General features: G+C 43.4%; 1 protein-coding gene across 2 annotated transcripts in view; it reads right to left on the minus strand.

Moving 5' to 3' along the window:
• Window positions 1-371: 371 nt before the first annotated feature.
• Window positions 372-16,973, minus strand: part of adamts18 (ADAM metallopeptidase with thrombospondin type 1 motif, 18) — a 63,018-nt gene continuing 46,416 nt past the window's right edge. For both annotated transcript variants that reach the window (XM_069690277.1, XM_069690276.1), the window contains 7 exons: window positions 16,538-16,664; window positions 9,991-10,195; window positions 7,417-7,611; window positions 4,438-4,508; window positions 4,091-4,256; window positions 2,279-2,477; window positions 372-1,280 (listed from right to left, as the gene is read on the minus strand). In XM_069690277.1, coding sequence (XP_069546378.1) covers window positions 1,165-1,280; window positions 2,279-2,477; window positions 4,091-4,256; window positions 4,438-4,508; window positions 7,417-7,611; window positions 9,991-10,195; window positions 16,538-16,664 — 1,079 coding nt within the window. In that variant the 3' untranslated portion in view covers window positions 372-1,164. The remainder of the gene's footprint in view (window positions 1,281-2,278; window positions 2,478-4,090; window positions 4,257-4,437; window positions 4,509-7,416; window positions 7,612-9,990; window positions 10,196-16,537; window positions 16,665-16,973) is intronic.

Genomic DNA, 16,973 nt, shown 5'->3' on the forward strand with positions numbered 1-16,973 from the left:
CCTGATCAGGGTGCAGGACACACGTCTGCGTCTGTGCCTTCAAACCAGATCCTGCTGTTTCGTGAGCTCACCGACATCAAACCGAACGCGAGTGCGTCACCTCTTATCTCGAGCTCCACCTGCCAAATCTCTACACTGTGACCAGACTTCTGTAGAGAACACACCTACACTGTTCTCTCTCAACAAGCAAAACCTCTTACTATCTAGACTGCACCCACGCTCACCCGGCAATCATCCTCTTCTCTCCCTCTTCACCCTCCTCTCCTCTCCTCTCCCTCAGGCCTGCAGACGGCCTCGCTCATGATTCACCTCATTGTGGCTGCGATCGATAGAGAGAACGCAAGGACGAGGAAAAAAGACAGATAGGTGGTCAAGTTATTTACCATAACGATACAGGAGAGATAAAAACAACCACTTACAACGCAGCTGAATAAAATGTTTTACATACACGGATAGGCATGTTTTCATAGCGTCAACATGACCGGAACGCACAGGAAAAGTGTGTCCCGGTGTGACTCAGCAGTAGTAAACATGACAAGCGGATAACATGTGAAGGAGAAGTGCAGATCACTGATTACTAACGCCTCATCTAAAATCTCATCACGTGGAATCAAGGGTGACTGGCACAAACCTGCGGTATATCCAAACACAGAAAAACAACATGTCACAGATCCACTGTACAACTGACAAAATGTAAAATCATATATTACGACCCATAATAACTTAAATAAAGGCGTATGAAGCCCAACGCCTTTAAATATACAACATATAGGCAAGCTAAAAACACTATTGTCCTTTCCTGTTCTCCTGATGGCTTTCTATGTTCAGAGGTTTCAAAAAGGAAAATACTCAACAAAATGACATCATATATATATATATTACATCAACAAGTCTTCAGATGGGATTTGTTCTTTCCAGTTCCAATGTGATCAGTGACCTGATGAAACCGCTTTGGCAGAAGAGCATCAGCCGCCTCATTGCCTTCTTTAACTGAGTCCACGTATTCTCTCTTTTTACTTCTTTACAAAACGCATTAGTCAAGTACTCCAGGAAGAAAACACACACAGTTGAGCACAGTCCTGCGTGTTGTGAGTGATCGCCCCCGAACGTGGCGGTGCTTCCTTCAGGGGCCGGGTGCCGCACACACTCACAGGTGTCGGAGGTCTACGGCCTCTTGCTGGAGCAGGACTTGCAGCACTGCTGGCCGTAGAACTTGTGGTTACAAACGCCGTGTTGGGGAACCAAGTGACACCAGCTGAAGTGGTCCACACAGAGTTCATCTGCAGGGAAAACAACAAGGGACAGTTTAAACTAGCTGCAACTCATGACACTGCACTATTTGCACTATACTCAGTTGCATCATCACCATTTCCACGAGGTGCAATTGCTCCATTGTTTAGGTGTATATATGTTTTTTTTTACATGTATATATATCTATTTATGCCTGTTTTTATGTTTGTGCATTGAGAGAGCAAGTTACAACCACAGTCAAATTCCTAGTGTGTGTAAACATACCCGGCCAATAAAGCTGATTCTGATTCTGATGATGGTCTGGACTGATTCATTGTTCAGCTTAGAGAGCTCTCAGAGTTTATACTGGTTGACCAACGATCTTAACCCTAAAGATATTTAACTTAAGATGAAATAAAATGAATACCAAAAAATTCACTGCAGACGGAATTTTGTTTTCTGTTGATCATCTAAACAACTAATCATTTCAGCCATACTAGGCACACAGTGATATTTTGAGCTAAATGTGAATGCCAGCATGCTAATATGCTCACAATGCCAACACCTACAAGGTGAACAGTTTTGTGAATGAGCATGCTAAAGCGCTAAACTGTTTACCGCCTTCATTTAACACAGTAGCATGCTTGTATTTGCAAATTATCACATAGTGCAAAATACAAGTATTACATTTGTTTTATAAATGTCAGGACCAAACTTTATTACAATCGGTCCATTAGTTGCTCAGATATTTCACAAACAAAGTCAGTCTATTGGGTGTGCTTATGTCGGTAGGATTCATCTTCTGAGGACCGAGAACATTACCATCCCGACAGCGACATCTAGGCTGAACATCAGCTGGCCGGACAAGTCGACATATGCAGAACGCAAACACGCTGAAGTCACTTCACCTGCTTGCCATTGAACTATGAAGAGTCACGATTTACAGCTGAGGAATCAGGGAAAATTAAACTCCACACAGTAGTTTGATTTCATGGCTATCATTAAATGAAGCCGGATACATTTGCTTATCTCCCCCAGAAGAATTTACCTTTCAGTGTCGGTCCAGCAGCTGTGACCCGGCTTCCAGGGCGTTGTGCCGGAGCCGGGGGAGCGGCAGCGCAGAAGTGTGTGTTGCATGCCCTGGAAGTGACAGGCCTCTGGTGGGGCAGACAGCCCGCTGCGGGGCGACCTTGCCGGAGACACTGGATGGATCGAGTCTGGACCCCTCCACCGCAGGACACCGAGCACTGAGACGGAGACAGTAGAGAGACGGCAGAGACACACAAACAAAAGGAAAGGCAGAATGAGAAGGAGAGGAATGAGAGGGGGGTGCGGAGATATAAATAGGACGAGATGAAACTTTGAAGTGAACGGAGTAAAAAAGCAGTCGTCATAAAGGGAGCGGAGAGGATGGAGGGAAAGTCTATGCAGAGACAAAGAACAGATGAAGAAAACAAACATCCCAACCAGCATGTACTCGCCCTCCAGCAAGCTGTCAGGAGATATGTTCTCTGTGGAAACACACAGGAATCACAAGCTCCACATCAAGCAGAATAAGATACTGTGCTATAAGAGGTTGCCCTTAAGACTTTTTGCATAATAGATGATGTAACACATTGCCTACACAACCTTCCTCCAAAAGGCGAGTGGAGCTTTTGGATTTCATCTAAGGGCCGTTCCTCGTAGCCAGTGTTCCCGCGTTGGCTAACAACAGCGCTACATCTGTGAGTTTACACCACCTACACTGCACAGTCTGCCTCTGATGCTACAGAGATGTAGGAACAGTGGAGCCAGTCATGGTCTCATGTATTGTACTGATCAGACTTCTGACCCAGACATTAATGATGCCTTCTTCATGCCAGAGCCTCCCTGAGAGGAGAGCCTGGTAAACCAAAATCAATGAAGAGAGATATGGTGAGGTTGACGCTGCTCAAATTTGTAACCCTCTAAGGCATTTCACTGCCCTGCTAGCTGTCAGTTGTTGTGCTCTGAGGAATGAACCTACTGTGAACAGCCAACAATGTGAAGCTTCCCAGGCAAACCATCGTTTTAACAGGATCTATGTTCTTTGTTTGAGCAATATATGAAACATTACTCGAATAAAAGTTGAAGCTAATTGATCCATAAAAAGTTGTATTTATGTCAGCCTCACATGCATCACAACACAACCAATCAGATTCAAATTCATGCTAAAAATCAACCTGCGTCCAACCCCGGTGGAGGCCGGCTGGCTGAGGGGAGGTGACCCACACCTGTCGGAGGTCTGATCTAAAAGTCTAGAAACTGTTCCTGTTGCACACGAACGTTGTGCAGCACCATAATGGGCTTTCTGAGGCATCTGAGGGAAAACATTGGGCACTTTCAGTTTCAGGTCCATGTTGAAATCACAAATGCATATATACCAGTGGTGTAACTCAGGTGCTGGTGTTGAACAAGCGTCGTAACTTGGAATCCTTCCTCACCAAAGTTGTTGCTTCCACCTGCTCCACGGGCATCAGTGTGCTGTTCTCTGATTGTGAGCAACAGGAGTGGCCTCTGAACTTTTGGATTGCACCTCATAGACCATCAACATGTGTTCAACCTGTGTCAGTCTGAATGGGATTTAAGCTTAGAAGCTACTGATCACAAATTGGGATGATTTTGCTCGACCTCCAAAATCCCACTACACCCTGACCTGAGTCTGAATATGAGATGAGTCTTTGCAGCTCTTCCCAGTTTGATTTGAACACATCATAGATATAATCATGTTGTGTCACATGTAGGAGAAAACCGCCAAGCTGGAAAGCTTTCAGCTGGAAGACACATGTAGCACTAAAAGTCTCTCGTGAACAGTTTTGGATCGAAGCACGATCAAATGTACCTGCTGCCAGGGAGAGGAGTACCAGCCGATCACCACAGCGCCGGAGGTGGTTCTGCCAGGGACCACCCGAGGGAGCTCAGGACACGGACCTCGGTTACAGCTCTGCTGAAGATCCATCAAAGGTTTGGCCATATTCCGGCACCTCCGTATTGGGAACTCCACATACCTGTATGAGAGAGGCCACGCTGTGTGCTCAAAATGACTGTTTCCTACAGAGCTTCCCATTTTGAAAACATTGAAATTCGGACTCAGAGGATGGTACACAGATGACACAGCGTGGTCTCAAGTATCTGTGCAGATCTATCAAAGTGTGAGGGATGCGTTGGTGTGTAGCCAAGGGCACATACCCTCCCCGTGAGTCTCTCTCCCCACAGCGAAGCTCTCTCTTCTGGATGCCTGAGCCGCAAGACCTGGAGCACTGAAACAGAGTGCAGGCAGGAGGCACGATTTTAGAAAATGAACTCTGCGAGTGTGTGGAAGTGATGTGAAGGGTTCCTGCAGCAGCACACCACAAGATTATTGTTTTCGTAATGGAGCCAAAATAATATACGGTAGGCTTTACTGAGTATTATATATATATGATGAGAAGACAATGTGAGAGGGATTTAAAGCAGCAAGGCTGGTAAGAATGCACTCTTCTTTGCCACAAACACTGAATCTAAGCTTTGATATTTGTGCAGATTCATAAACCTTAGATTTTTTTTTTTGGTAGAAATCGGATTCTTCACAAATGTATGAAACTCCTCCATGTTTTTACGATGCTAATTAGCTTTGGAGCGAGCCAGCACATCGTAAGCAAATTGTCAATGGAGTATGTTATCTAACAGTATAATTTGTTTGCACGGAACCCTTCATAATTCGTAATCTGGCAAGATTTGCTGGGGGAAGCTATGAACACACTCTAAAAGTGTGAGTGATGCAGCAGGGTCCAAAAGGCTGAGACCACACAGGAAATCAGGCATGTTTTCATGTAAATGTGAAAATAAACAGAAAGTTTGTTGATTAGAAACATTTTAAAACATTAGAATAAAAAAAAAATGTAAAAATTAAATAATAAAGAAATATATTTCTAGGACGTCTAGCAAGATTTCTAGCAAGTTTGTGGCAATGTTAACTTTTATACAAAAGGTTTGATTTCCTTAAGTTCCTTTGATCAATTCATCAGAGGCTTGTTCAAGTAAACCAACTTGCAGCTGTTGTTCACCTGTTATAAATATGGCTGTGCCTCAAGTTTACTGCAAGACTTTGCTGACTAAGTAACACTGCCAGAGTGGAAAACATGGCATCAGAACAAAGGGTCTGAGGTCAAATTGTTGTCCTGAGCGAAGAGTGACTTTTTCAGATTTCTAAGCAGACAGTGGATATCACTAAAAAAAAAACTAAAAAAAAACACTGTGGAAACTCAATCAGTTGTATTCAAAGCACCATCAGAAGTGAAAACACAATCAGAAGGTCGACACATTAGGCTGTGTTATGTGAAAGATTGAGAAGCAGCTTCATCATTTTCTAAATAAAGAACACAAGACTCCAGTCAGCAAAAGTCCTGTTAAAAGAAGGCTGTCTGGTACTGCTTTCAGTAGTGTCTCTAAACCACTTCTCTGAAGGGGAAACGTGGTCAAACTCTTGGGGTGGGCTAAGAAACACCAGCATTCCACAGTGGGTGATTGAAAAAGGGTCTTATTCACTGATGAAGTTTGTGATTTATGACTGTAGCAGAAGGGTGGATGTGAGGAGACAAACAGGAGAGCGAAAGAGATACTGCAGAGTATCAAACCAACAGTGAAGTATTTTTAATGCGTTGTCTCAGACTCAGTATGAGGTTGTTGACAGCCCGGGTGTTGAATTGAGCTAATACCATCCCTGAGTCTGGACTGTCTAAAGATACATTACAGCTGCCGCTTCTCCCAGCTGAACTGTAAACAAACTGTCATATTAAAAGCCTTCTGACGTTTTATACACGGCTTGGTAAAATGGTTTACTCAGCCACACGTTAACATACACAATTTTTCATCCCGTACACCTGAATGCAGCAAAAAAGCTCTCATTGAAAATATTTCAACAAGCTAAAAAAAAAAATGTAACTCCAGTTTTGCAAACCTGCTGTGTTAGAGCTTCGGAACAGACCTGTGATTATCTCTAACTCAGCTTCAAACCTGACCTAGGCTGACCCGGGCAGCTTCTCTGACACCGGTGAGCTGTTCTGAAAACATTCACAGTTTATACAGTGATAGCAGTCGGCTAGCAAACAAAACAAAAACTGTTTTCATGACTTAAAAAATGTATTTTCTGCTGGCGAAATCAGGACATAAGACTTGAATGAGGCGTTTCAATATAATATGGAGGAGGAACAGAGTTCAGAATGTAACATTTGAAGCGTATTAATTATGCTTTGCAGAACTATCTGGGATCGAGGCCAGCAGCTCTGTCAGTTGCATGTACACTGTCAATATTCAAACATTAAATATTCATTTGCTGACCTCCTGTATTTCACACACTTGCCCTGCCTATTATGAATACATTGTACATGACATCAAGTGTTGTGCACTGACAGCTGCTTTTCAGGCCATAATTAATGATTACCTCCATTACTGATTAGTCCAATTAGTCAATTACTCACTTTGACTATAAATGTCTGATTATTACAGCAGGGTATTGCTGCCACCATGACAAAAAAAAAGGTATTTAACTGGCAACCAATTCACAATGGTAAAAAAGAAAAAGTGGAAAAATCTCTTTTTGCTTGATAAGAGGCTGAAGAAGACAAATTATTTTGCTGTTTTAATCTACGGGACACGTTTCCATCCTGCAAAAAAAGTTACACCCAGACAGGTTATTTTGTGAAATAGATGCAGTGATTTATTTTTCCCCAGCTCTCCCAGTTCCCTTTGTGTTTTTTTCAGGATTATTTTGAACCCCGCTCAGCGCAGGGATGTGAAGCTGAGCAGTAATGATAGTTCCAGATGAAGCGTGTTGCATTGCAGTCGAGTCTATTGAGGCTGCTTGCTGTGAAAGTGCTCTCTCTGTTCTGTGATGGATTTCTCCCTGTATGATTGTTAAATGTTCTTTGAAATATGGGAGCGCCAGAATGAGGCCTTTTGTATTCTTAATTCTGAGGGACAGACATCAAAGCTTGACGTGTACTCCCGATGTTTTACAGCATATAGATGCAAGCCACACTTTAGAGGGTGAACGTTTCAATGTAAAGTTTTCTGCATTTGGAATGAGACAAACACACCACTAAGCAACAAAATGGACCCAAAAAAGAAGCGCTTTCCTCAAAATTCGATTACACTTTCCAGGAGTTTCATGTTTCCTTTTCTCCTCACCTCTCCCCAGGGAGTCGGGGTCCACTGCAGCTTCTCGTTCTTGGGGCAGCGCCGCAGGATGCAGGTCTCTTGGGCTTTGGGTCTGTGGTGCTGTCTGCACATGCTGTCGGGCACCACCACCGCCTTGGCCCCCGGATCGGTGCTGCGGCAGAACACGCTCCGTTTCCTGAGCCCACGGCCGCAGGACTTGGAGCACTGAGAGCAGACAGGGAGGAAGGAAAAGAAGTCAAAGACACAGATTATCCTCCGGATAGTCAGTAGGCAACGATTTAACAACCAGACAATCATCCTCGCTTGCACATACGCTGAAACTTATAGTCTTCTATAACTGTTTTAACCTTCAACTTCACGTTTAAGCATTAGGCCACATCAACAGAGGTTAAATCCCAGGCACAGACTCTGTCAATGCATTTGTAACTCAGCACATGGTGGACAGGCAAACAGAAGGTCACAGGCTTGATGGCAGCACATTATGGCCTATCGTTAAACACAATAAACCAATAACTCTGGGATGAATGTGACTCCAACCTATCAAAGTGTCCAGCAGCAGCAGACAGTGCTGCTGTAAACTCGCCGTGAACTGCACATTGGTGGACAACAGAGTCAAACTGCTCCGCTGGGACTGACGGTCACAGCCGTCGGGGCAGTTTATTTGACAACACTGCATCAATTTACCAGACAAAAGACACACACACATCTGTGCATCTCCGTACACAAGCGCACACATCTCAGTTGTCCTCTTGTCACTGAAAGCTGCGATTGATATTTTCAGAGACGCGGCCTCGTCTCTGTGTGACCGCCAACTGAACTTGGACTGGTGCTGCGAAACAGTCCGAGTGTCCTGAAGAGAGATGACTGAATGACAGCTGAATGTCCCGAGCTGTGCGGGTCACGCCGGCTGATCACTCCAGAATGTTTGACGAAGCATCTGATCTGATGCCAGGCTATTAATATTGTATAGAGCGACATGAGCAAAGAAAGGCTCAGTCTGATGTGTGGTGCACTGCAGTTAAAGAGGAACCAGACAACACCCTTAAAGTCATACTTGGTTAATAGCCAGAGGATTAAAAAGGATTAATTAAGTGTTGGCTTTGAAAAACAAATCCATGCGCATTTAAGAACTAATTCAGGACCATTGTAAGACAGACATTGATCATTTCTGACCACTTTTGTGTGACTCTTATGTGATTCATTGGTGTATTTGGTTGAAATATGCAGAGTTAATTTTGAGTATGTTAATTTAGACACTGTAAGAGAGAAACCGTGTTTTTGTGACTGCAATGAAATCATAAAAATCATAACAATTCGATATTCCTGAAAAGTATCTTATTTTTATTCAGACAAGTGGCACGCTATAAATTGTCATTTTCTTCCAGTGTCCTCTACATGTCCAACAGAGGGCAGCAGAGACTTTGTTTTATCGTGAGTGAAACCTCTGACAGCTCACGTGGGAAATTCAAAGTGTGTGTGAGTGTGTGTATCTACACTTAGGCACTGAACACATCACTGTGTTTTAACCTAAGGCTGGTGATGGCCTACATGCCTTTAGCCAAAATATGAAACAATGACAGAGATCATAACCTGACAGTGAAACAAGTGAGTTAACAGACATAAAAAAGACAGAGCTACAGTATCCCGGCATAATAGAACAATGTTTTTCTTTTAAACTCACTTTAAAAAGAAGTAAAAAGGTAACAACAACCCTTTAGCACTTTTCATCGTAGAAAAAAGCACAGGAGTAAATAATAACATTAATTTTGACCTTCAGTTTCAGGGTCCTGATATGGGCCGCGCACAAGTCACTGTGAATGCTATGAGCAGGGATGTACTACTGTTTAGTGAAGTACCAGAGTGACCCACGCACACCAGCACACACTCAGGGGCTCACACTGTGAAGTTGTGGTTCATTTCTGAGGTTTTCTAACCACTGTGATTGTAAATGTACATACAAGAGTCAATCATTTATATAATATGCTTTTATTATTATACTTTAATTTAACAAAAATATTATCCTGATTTCCAACAGTTCTCCGGACTACTCACTTAAAGTGTGATTGCATGATTTCAGTCACCACGTCCTGCAGATGTTTCACGATAAAAGTATTGTTGACAAATTGAGGGTTTCTGTTTGCTGACACACTAGGAGGTTTTTACTTTGAAACATACAGAAACTTTGTTAATGCGGGATCCAGTAACCCTAATAACGCAAACAGTACAGGACTAATGAGAACTGCGAATATTTCATTTACTCACTTGGAGAACAAAAATGATGGGGCATCGTACCGGTGTGCTTCGATATGACGACACTAACGACAATGCAAAGCTATTACAGTTCATCCTTTGGGGAGCATGAACCAACCAGTACCAAATGTCAGGGAAATCCATTCTGTTGTTGTGAAAATATTTTACCAAAAACCATAGATGTCAACCAAATGGTGGCAATAAAGGAAAAGTTAGAGGATAATCAAAGTCATTGGGATTTATCCTCAGTAGATCAGGAATATCTGTACAAAATCTCACAGCAGTCCATCCTGGACCGAAGCAGCGGACCGACTGATGCTGCCACGAACCCACCTGTGACCAGGATCCAGTGCTCCACTCCGGCGGGCAGGCCTGGGTGTGGCAGGGCTGGACCTGGGCCGGCGAGATGACGGGGCACAGGGAGTGCGCCACCACCTCCTCCCTCTGGTAGGTCACCTTCCTCAGGCAGCGCAGCGTCCGGGTCTGTTGACCTCCTCCACATGAGCGGCTGCAGGGCCCCCAGTCTCCTGTCGCCCAGCTGTGGAGGGAGATATGAAATATGGAGGGTTTGCATCCGTCATCAGTAAAAGACGGTGACGATGAAAGGACCAAGTGATTGAAAAAACGGGTTAATTGCACATACAGGCTGAACTCAGCCTCTATTATCAGGAAACCAACCATATGACGGAGCTCCTAATCAGGACACCCAACCACTGGTTCAAACTCTAGTTATTTTAGGCCCAAAAAACCTAAATTACCTCCTCAATCACCAGCGAGTCAGAAAACCACTTATTATTGGGCGGTTCAAAACTCCAAACAGAGGTCGAGCCCCGTTGTACCTAAAAGTCATGACGATTCACTAAAATATAGAACTGCTGCTCATGAAAGTTGTACAAATTCATCTATGTCACAAATTGGTAGTTTAGTACAGAAAAAGAAAATACACAGTCATGAATATATGTTCTTATGGCCCCCCACTTCCATCCATCTCTACCCTATTATTTTCTGAAAGTAAACATAAAAACCATATTGTATATACAACTCTCCATAACAGCTTTCCAAGGTTTCCAAGGCCCACCGCAATATGCAACATACAAGATATGGACTTTTTTCTTCTCCTTTGCCGTCTCTTGTTTTCCCCTTTCACTTCTTTTCTCCCCCGTCTTCTCTGCCCTCATCATCTCATTTCTAATCTCTCTGCTTTTTGTCCGGTGTTCTGTCCTTTCCCTTGTCTTTGAAACTCTGCTGATGAAAAGCCTACGGCTGCTTCTAAAATAGCTTCTGTCTTGGCATCGCAGCTGAAGAGGGGAGATTTCAGTGAAATGAGTGGCCTGACAACCACAGGCTTCGAAGAGGGAGATGGAGAGATGGGCAGATGGCTCCATCCAATTCTGAGGCGACACGCTGCCGCAAAAAGCGTTCCTCCACACCGCCGACCTGCTTCAGGGGAGGAAAAATGCTTTCATTCTCTTTCAAATGCCGCAGACAAATGAAGCTGCTTGACTAAACTGCAATTTGGAAACAGGAAAGATGTGAACCATTGGGACCCGAAAGCATCGGGTTGGAATTTTTGGCTTGTGGACTGTTAGCTTTTTTTTTTTTTTCCCTGTTTTCCCTGGCTTATAAATAACAATATATCATTGGGAAAAAGTGGCTGAAGTACCACTCAGTTTCGCTACAAACCACCACTGACCCAGCACTAATTTGTATCTCTAAAATGTTTCAATGGCTGACACATTTTGAGGTAGTAAGAGTGCAAAGCTGCAAGGGAGGTTCTGGGATGCTCAACTATGCATTTGCAAGTACTCGTATGGCTGCAGACCCGGTACCACCAATGAATGAACATTCATTCTAACCCTAATATTGAGTTTGATTGGAAGCCAGAGGCTTTCTTAAGTTTCTCTGTCTAATTATAGACCATAAATACCACCTCTGCTGAACAGGTTACTGTACTAATATTAACCAAGATTCCTGGCTAATTAGGATTTTCTTTTTTTAAATGCAAGGTACTACATTTATGTGGTTCAGTGTGGGCTTTCTTTGCAAAAAAATATCCTGTCTACTGTGTCCCTCTACTTGTATTTGTTTTTCTCACAATCTTCACTCCAATAAGGTCATCCAGTTTTAGTTCGTTGTAATGTTGATATTTGCTAATGCTACTGTTTCACTCAGTGAAAGTTTCTCAGCATCCCAGAATAGACCTGTCCAGACATTTTAACATGTCAGAAGGTAAAGTACAGGTGCAAATTAAAAATGAGCAAGTGCTTAGTTCCATTTAGCTTGAGTTTCAGGGCCCTGTTATTGTGCATGCTCACTCACAGCTCCAGTTTTATTCCCTGTGAATACAGTCTGGTAAATTGGCTAGAATTAGCATTTGCACAGCCATGCTGAAGGATGGACCAATCAGTGACCAGTGTCAATTGTTTTGTCCCGCCCCTCCTTTACTGTGATTGGATGACTGGTGACTGATGAGTGCACCGTTAATATTTTTCAACTCCCAATGACCTGAAAATGTTCGAATGTTCAGCGTTCAGCACAGAATAAACGCTCAGCACCTCGTCACGCTGCTGGAGTTCATTAAAACAATCCCCAAAAATATGCTGTACTCAGGAAAAAATCTTTTGGTGGACACGGTATGTAGTTGCAGCGGTGGCTGAGTGCCGTCCGGTTTCGGCGCAAGCAGATTGGTAACCGGGGTAGGGATGGGCATTTCAAGCAAAACTACTATTCAAAATTTGCCTTGAACTATTTGATTTTTAATCATCTAATACCGGGATAGTTTTACCTGCAAAGCTGTGGACCACTAAAAGCAGCGTGTTCTTCTTTTCCCTATGTTATTTAATACGGCTGGCAGGCAGCACATTGCTGCCACCTTCTGACGGCAGAATGCATTACAACCAGGCGCCGGTAAAAACAGGGGAAATAAGGAAGAAGGAAAATTGCATGTGCCAGTCAATTTTGTAAGATTATAATGACTCTTCGAATATGAAAAATTCATGCCCCAACCCAAAACCGGAGGTCTACGCCCAGTGAGATGGAACCACTGCATATGATTCCCTATGGAGTGTGGCTTACCCATATTCACAGAGTAAAATTTGGTTCGGGTTCACACCAGGCTATCCTGGCTGACCCCTTTCAGAAAAAAACCACCAGTTTGCCATGTTTCCCTCAAATTCTAGGGCAGAAGTTTCAGGTTTTTAACTTACATGTCATCACAATGTTCATATCCTGAAATGTTACATGTTGTTTTCAAAGCTGTTATAGCAATGCTCCACACACAATGTTCACCCTTGTTTTTTTTGGGGCTTCCATAGTGATAGCTCATAACAGCAGACCTGTAACCCCTGGTGACGGCATGCACACAGAAATCCCCAACTTGACTGAAATGACTGTGATCGCCAAGAAAGAGTAAAATAATTTCAAAACAGAAAAGAACTACAGAAAGAGAGAAGAATAAATATATGAGCATATCTCAACCTAACTGCAAGCTGGGCCATATGATTGAACTGACATCTTAAAATTCTCCCAGCATCTCTGTTTTATGTTCAGAAAACGCTGCAACACTACCGTCCAGCATCCCGGCAATGTGGTTCCAAGCAAAAGGGGGTAGATGAGAGTGAAGGTGTGTGTGTGTGTGTGGGGGGGGGGGGGGTTTGACTGGCTCTGCATGGCTAGACTGGCTGGGCCCCAAGGGAATCCCGCCGTCTCTGCACAATAAAACATGGATAGGCCTGTCAACACCCGAGATACACGCCACGGAGATAAACAGGCACTTTTACATTCCCCCTCCTGTCAGACACACACACACACACACACACACACACACACACACACACACACACACACACACACACACACACACACACACACACACACACACACACACACACACACACACACACACACACACACACACACACTCACAGCGCACATGCATCCCACCTCATTGTCAATTTTTCTTTTCTCTGCTTGGCTCTTGAATGCGTACCCATACATCCTGTAGGTCTTAATGCAGTCATTAAAGCTTTCATGCTGCTCACTCAACTCAACTTTCTTCCTGTGCAGTGCCCATGAATTGGCCCAAACACACAACCAGCTGAGAAAAAGGTGTCAGCAACTGTACACAGTGAGACCCACGGGTGTCCAACTGCTTTATGTTCCTGAATGGACAACCACGCTGATATGTATTTGTCTGGACAATACCATTTTCTTTACTCAAACAAAGAGGGGAGGTCAGGATACACAACAGCGCTGTTTAATACCTTTCGCCAAGATAAGAGAAATGGTATGCCAAAGATTAGGGGCAGGAAATGTCCTCTCGAGTGGTGGGAAACTTAGTGCGAAACAGAGGCTGTATGTTGGAGGTGTAACCGATAGCTGCCTGGCTTGTTCATCCCCTGACACAGGAGAAAGTTCAGTCCAGACTTGTTGCAGCATGGCTAATGGTGAACAAACTTGACAACATCATTAACATCAAACACATACAGCTTGTATTTCCATTATTTTTGTCATGGTTTGAAACCAAAATACATGATTTCAGCATCATGGATTGGGAAAATGTTTGCGTATATTAACTATACATGTACATGCTGCCTCCATGTGTGTGTGTGTGTGTGTGTGTGTGTGTGTGTGTGTGTGTGTGTGTGTGTGTGTGTGTGTGTGTGTGTGTGTGTGTGTGTGTGTGTGTGTGTGTGTGTGTGTGTGTGTGTGTGTGCGTGTGTGTGTGTGTGAATGTGTGTGTACTCTCTCTGAACCCAAGACACGGTTCCCTGCCTATTCTTTGGAGCGGTGCTGTAAATCAAGCTATCTCCAGTCCCCTCAGCCAAAGGCCTACATACTGTCGAAGAGAGGCCATTTATTCAGTGCTGTTTCGACTTGTCACTCCACTGCACTTTCGCCTGGTTTCCTCCTCTGCTTGCTGCAATGGTCCCTGAATGCACAGTCTCCTTTAAAAATGCATGTCATTGAGTGTGTGTGTGTCTGTGTGTGAATATGTGTCTAGACAAAGGAGAAAAAAACATGAGCGTGATTTTGCCACTGAGAAATAGAGGAAGCTTTGGGCTGAGAATATATGAGTGATGATATATGCATGCTAAGCAACAAACAATCTGAGCGGCCTGTGATGTTGTCTTTCTTGTGTTTACCCTTGTCGTTCTTTATGTTTCTCTGTTATACTTATTCTCAAGGTCACCTAAGGTGAAAGGTCTATTCTAGACTTCGAAACATCATTCTCTAATTCAGCCCGAAACCACGTTAAAGCGTGTAATACACTCGCCAGTGCTCTAGAGGATACCGTGTCAGTTTCACGCTCTGCCTTGCCTAAGCGTGAGAAGTACACGCATGTATGACCAAAGCACAATGAGAGATGAAGTCTTAGTCAGGGGTGGTTGGATGGAACAAACACGGGACTGCTACATGTGAGCAAGCAAAAGTCAACATGGATGTGTTAACTTTTGTAACTTAAGTAAGTTACTGACGTAACGTAACATATTTAACTTGCGTAATGTATTTTTAAGTAACTTAGGGAACGTTGCTAATGTACAATTACTTATTTTAACCCGAAACATGATATTTTCCTCAACCTAACCACGTGGTTTTTGGTGCTATACTGGGTTGTCTATTTACTTCTTGGTTTAGCCTTACCTGTAGTGGATAGACTAATAAAAGGCCCTAGTCAGGATTGTAGAATTCCTGGTGAAGGTCACAATCGAAATTCTTAAAACAAACCCTATCCAAGAAATATTTGAGCTCGTAAAATATTCACCTTTATCTTAGTTCGACATGTTAGGATGCTAACATTTGCTAATTAGAAACAAACGCAAATAGAAATGTTGATATTTTACTTATTCACTTGAAAATGTTGTTTACTTTTAATTTGATCTTTCTACGTCATTGTCTAGGAGTTGTTTCAAAGCCTTCTCTTCACTGACAGATATATATTTTCTGCCAAACATTAGTAAATTGTGTTTATTAAATGGATATTTAGCCTAACAAATCTCAGAATGCATTTTAAAAATCAAAGTACTTCACATTCTGTGATTGCTATCATATTGGATGTAGAGAATGTAAACTTGTGCTTTTTTCATTGTGACCTCGATGGTGGGGAGAGCCAACAAGCAAGTGAAGTGTGCTTAGAAGTGTCTATGACAGTAAATACAGAAATACAGCACTTCTGCATATTCTAAATGATTAGGCCCTGTATGATCTAATGGTTGGGACTCACTTGGTAAACTACACTGTCTGCGTGTTAATAGTAGAATGAAGATCAACAGCACATACAATAAATCAGACACTTCATAATTATGTCATGTGAGCACTGGACAGTCAGATGGACAAAAACCCTTCAGTCTTTACTTACTGCATGTAACTCAAAAGGACACGAGATGTTGAGGGATTTGATGTCGTCTCAAAAAAAAGGAAAATTGAGAATGAAAATTAGAGAGTAGGCAGAGAAGAGAGAAGGACAGAGAAGACACATACAGGCTGAGCAGAGTACTGGCTGGCCACAGCAAATGGACCACAAGCAACCTCTGGACTGTTCAACCACACCACATAGTGTGTCTGTCTGTGCCTGTCTGTGTCTGTCTGTCTGTGTGTGTGTGTGTGTGTGTGTGTGTGTGTGTGTGTGTGTGTGTGTGTGTGTGTGTGTGTGTGTGTGTGTGTGTGTGTGTGTGTGTGTGTGTGTGTGTGTGTGTGTGTGTGTGTGTGTGTGTGTGTGTGTGTGTGTGTGTGTGTGTGTGTGTGTGTGTGTGTGTGTGGCCGTAGGTTCCTGAACATTTAGCAACATAGAGACACATAGCCCACACAGAGAAATGGCCTGACCCACACACACACACACACACACACACACACACACACACACACACACAGCCACACTTACTATGCAGGGCAGGGCTGTGTGTTGCAGAGATGGGAGCCCAGTGTCGGCCTGGTGTGGGGATTACACATGGTGGAGTTGACCTGAACCTTCTGGTCCTGCAGACAGATCGCCTTGGTCGAGATGCGACCTGTTGAAGAGAGAGAGAGAGAAAGAGAGAATTGATGTAGATCTTGCAGGTAATTTGACATCTTCAGTGTTCATACCTGCAGCATAGATTTTGTCTCCACAGTGCCACATGTCCCCATGGGTTAGTCTGCATTCAGGTTACAGTCCCCACTGGGATATAAAAACAAGCCCAAATACACACACAGCCTTCCACAGACAAGTGAACAGGGCGGTATATCTGTGAGACTGAAGTTCTCAGTTGACAAAGGTGCTTTTCATTAGCCTCAACACACTTCCTGGAACTCACTGTAGCAGATGGTAACTGTACACA

Source organism: Brachyistius frenatus, unplaced genomic scaffold (assembly GCF_029030835.1).
Source record: "Brachyistius frenatus isolate BFR_SWC_R1_liver_20210118 unplaced genomic scaffold, ASM2903083v1 Contig_9, whole genome shotgun sequence".
NCBI classification, from domain to species: Eukaryota; Metazoa; Chordata; class Actinopteri; family Embiotocidae; genus Brachyistius; species Brachyistius frenatus.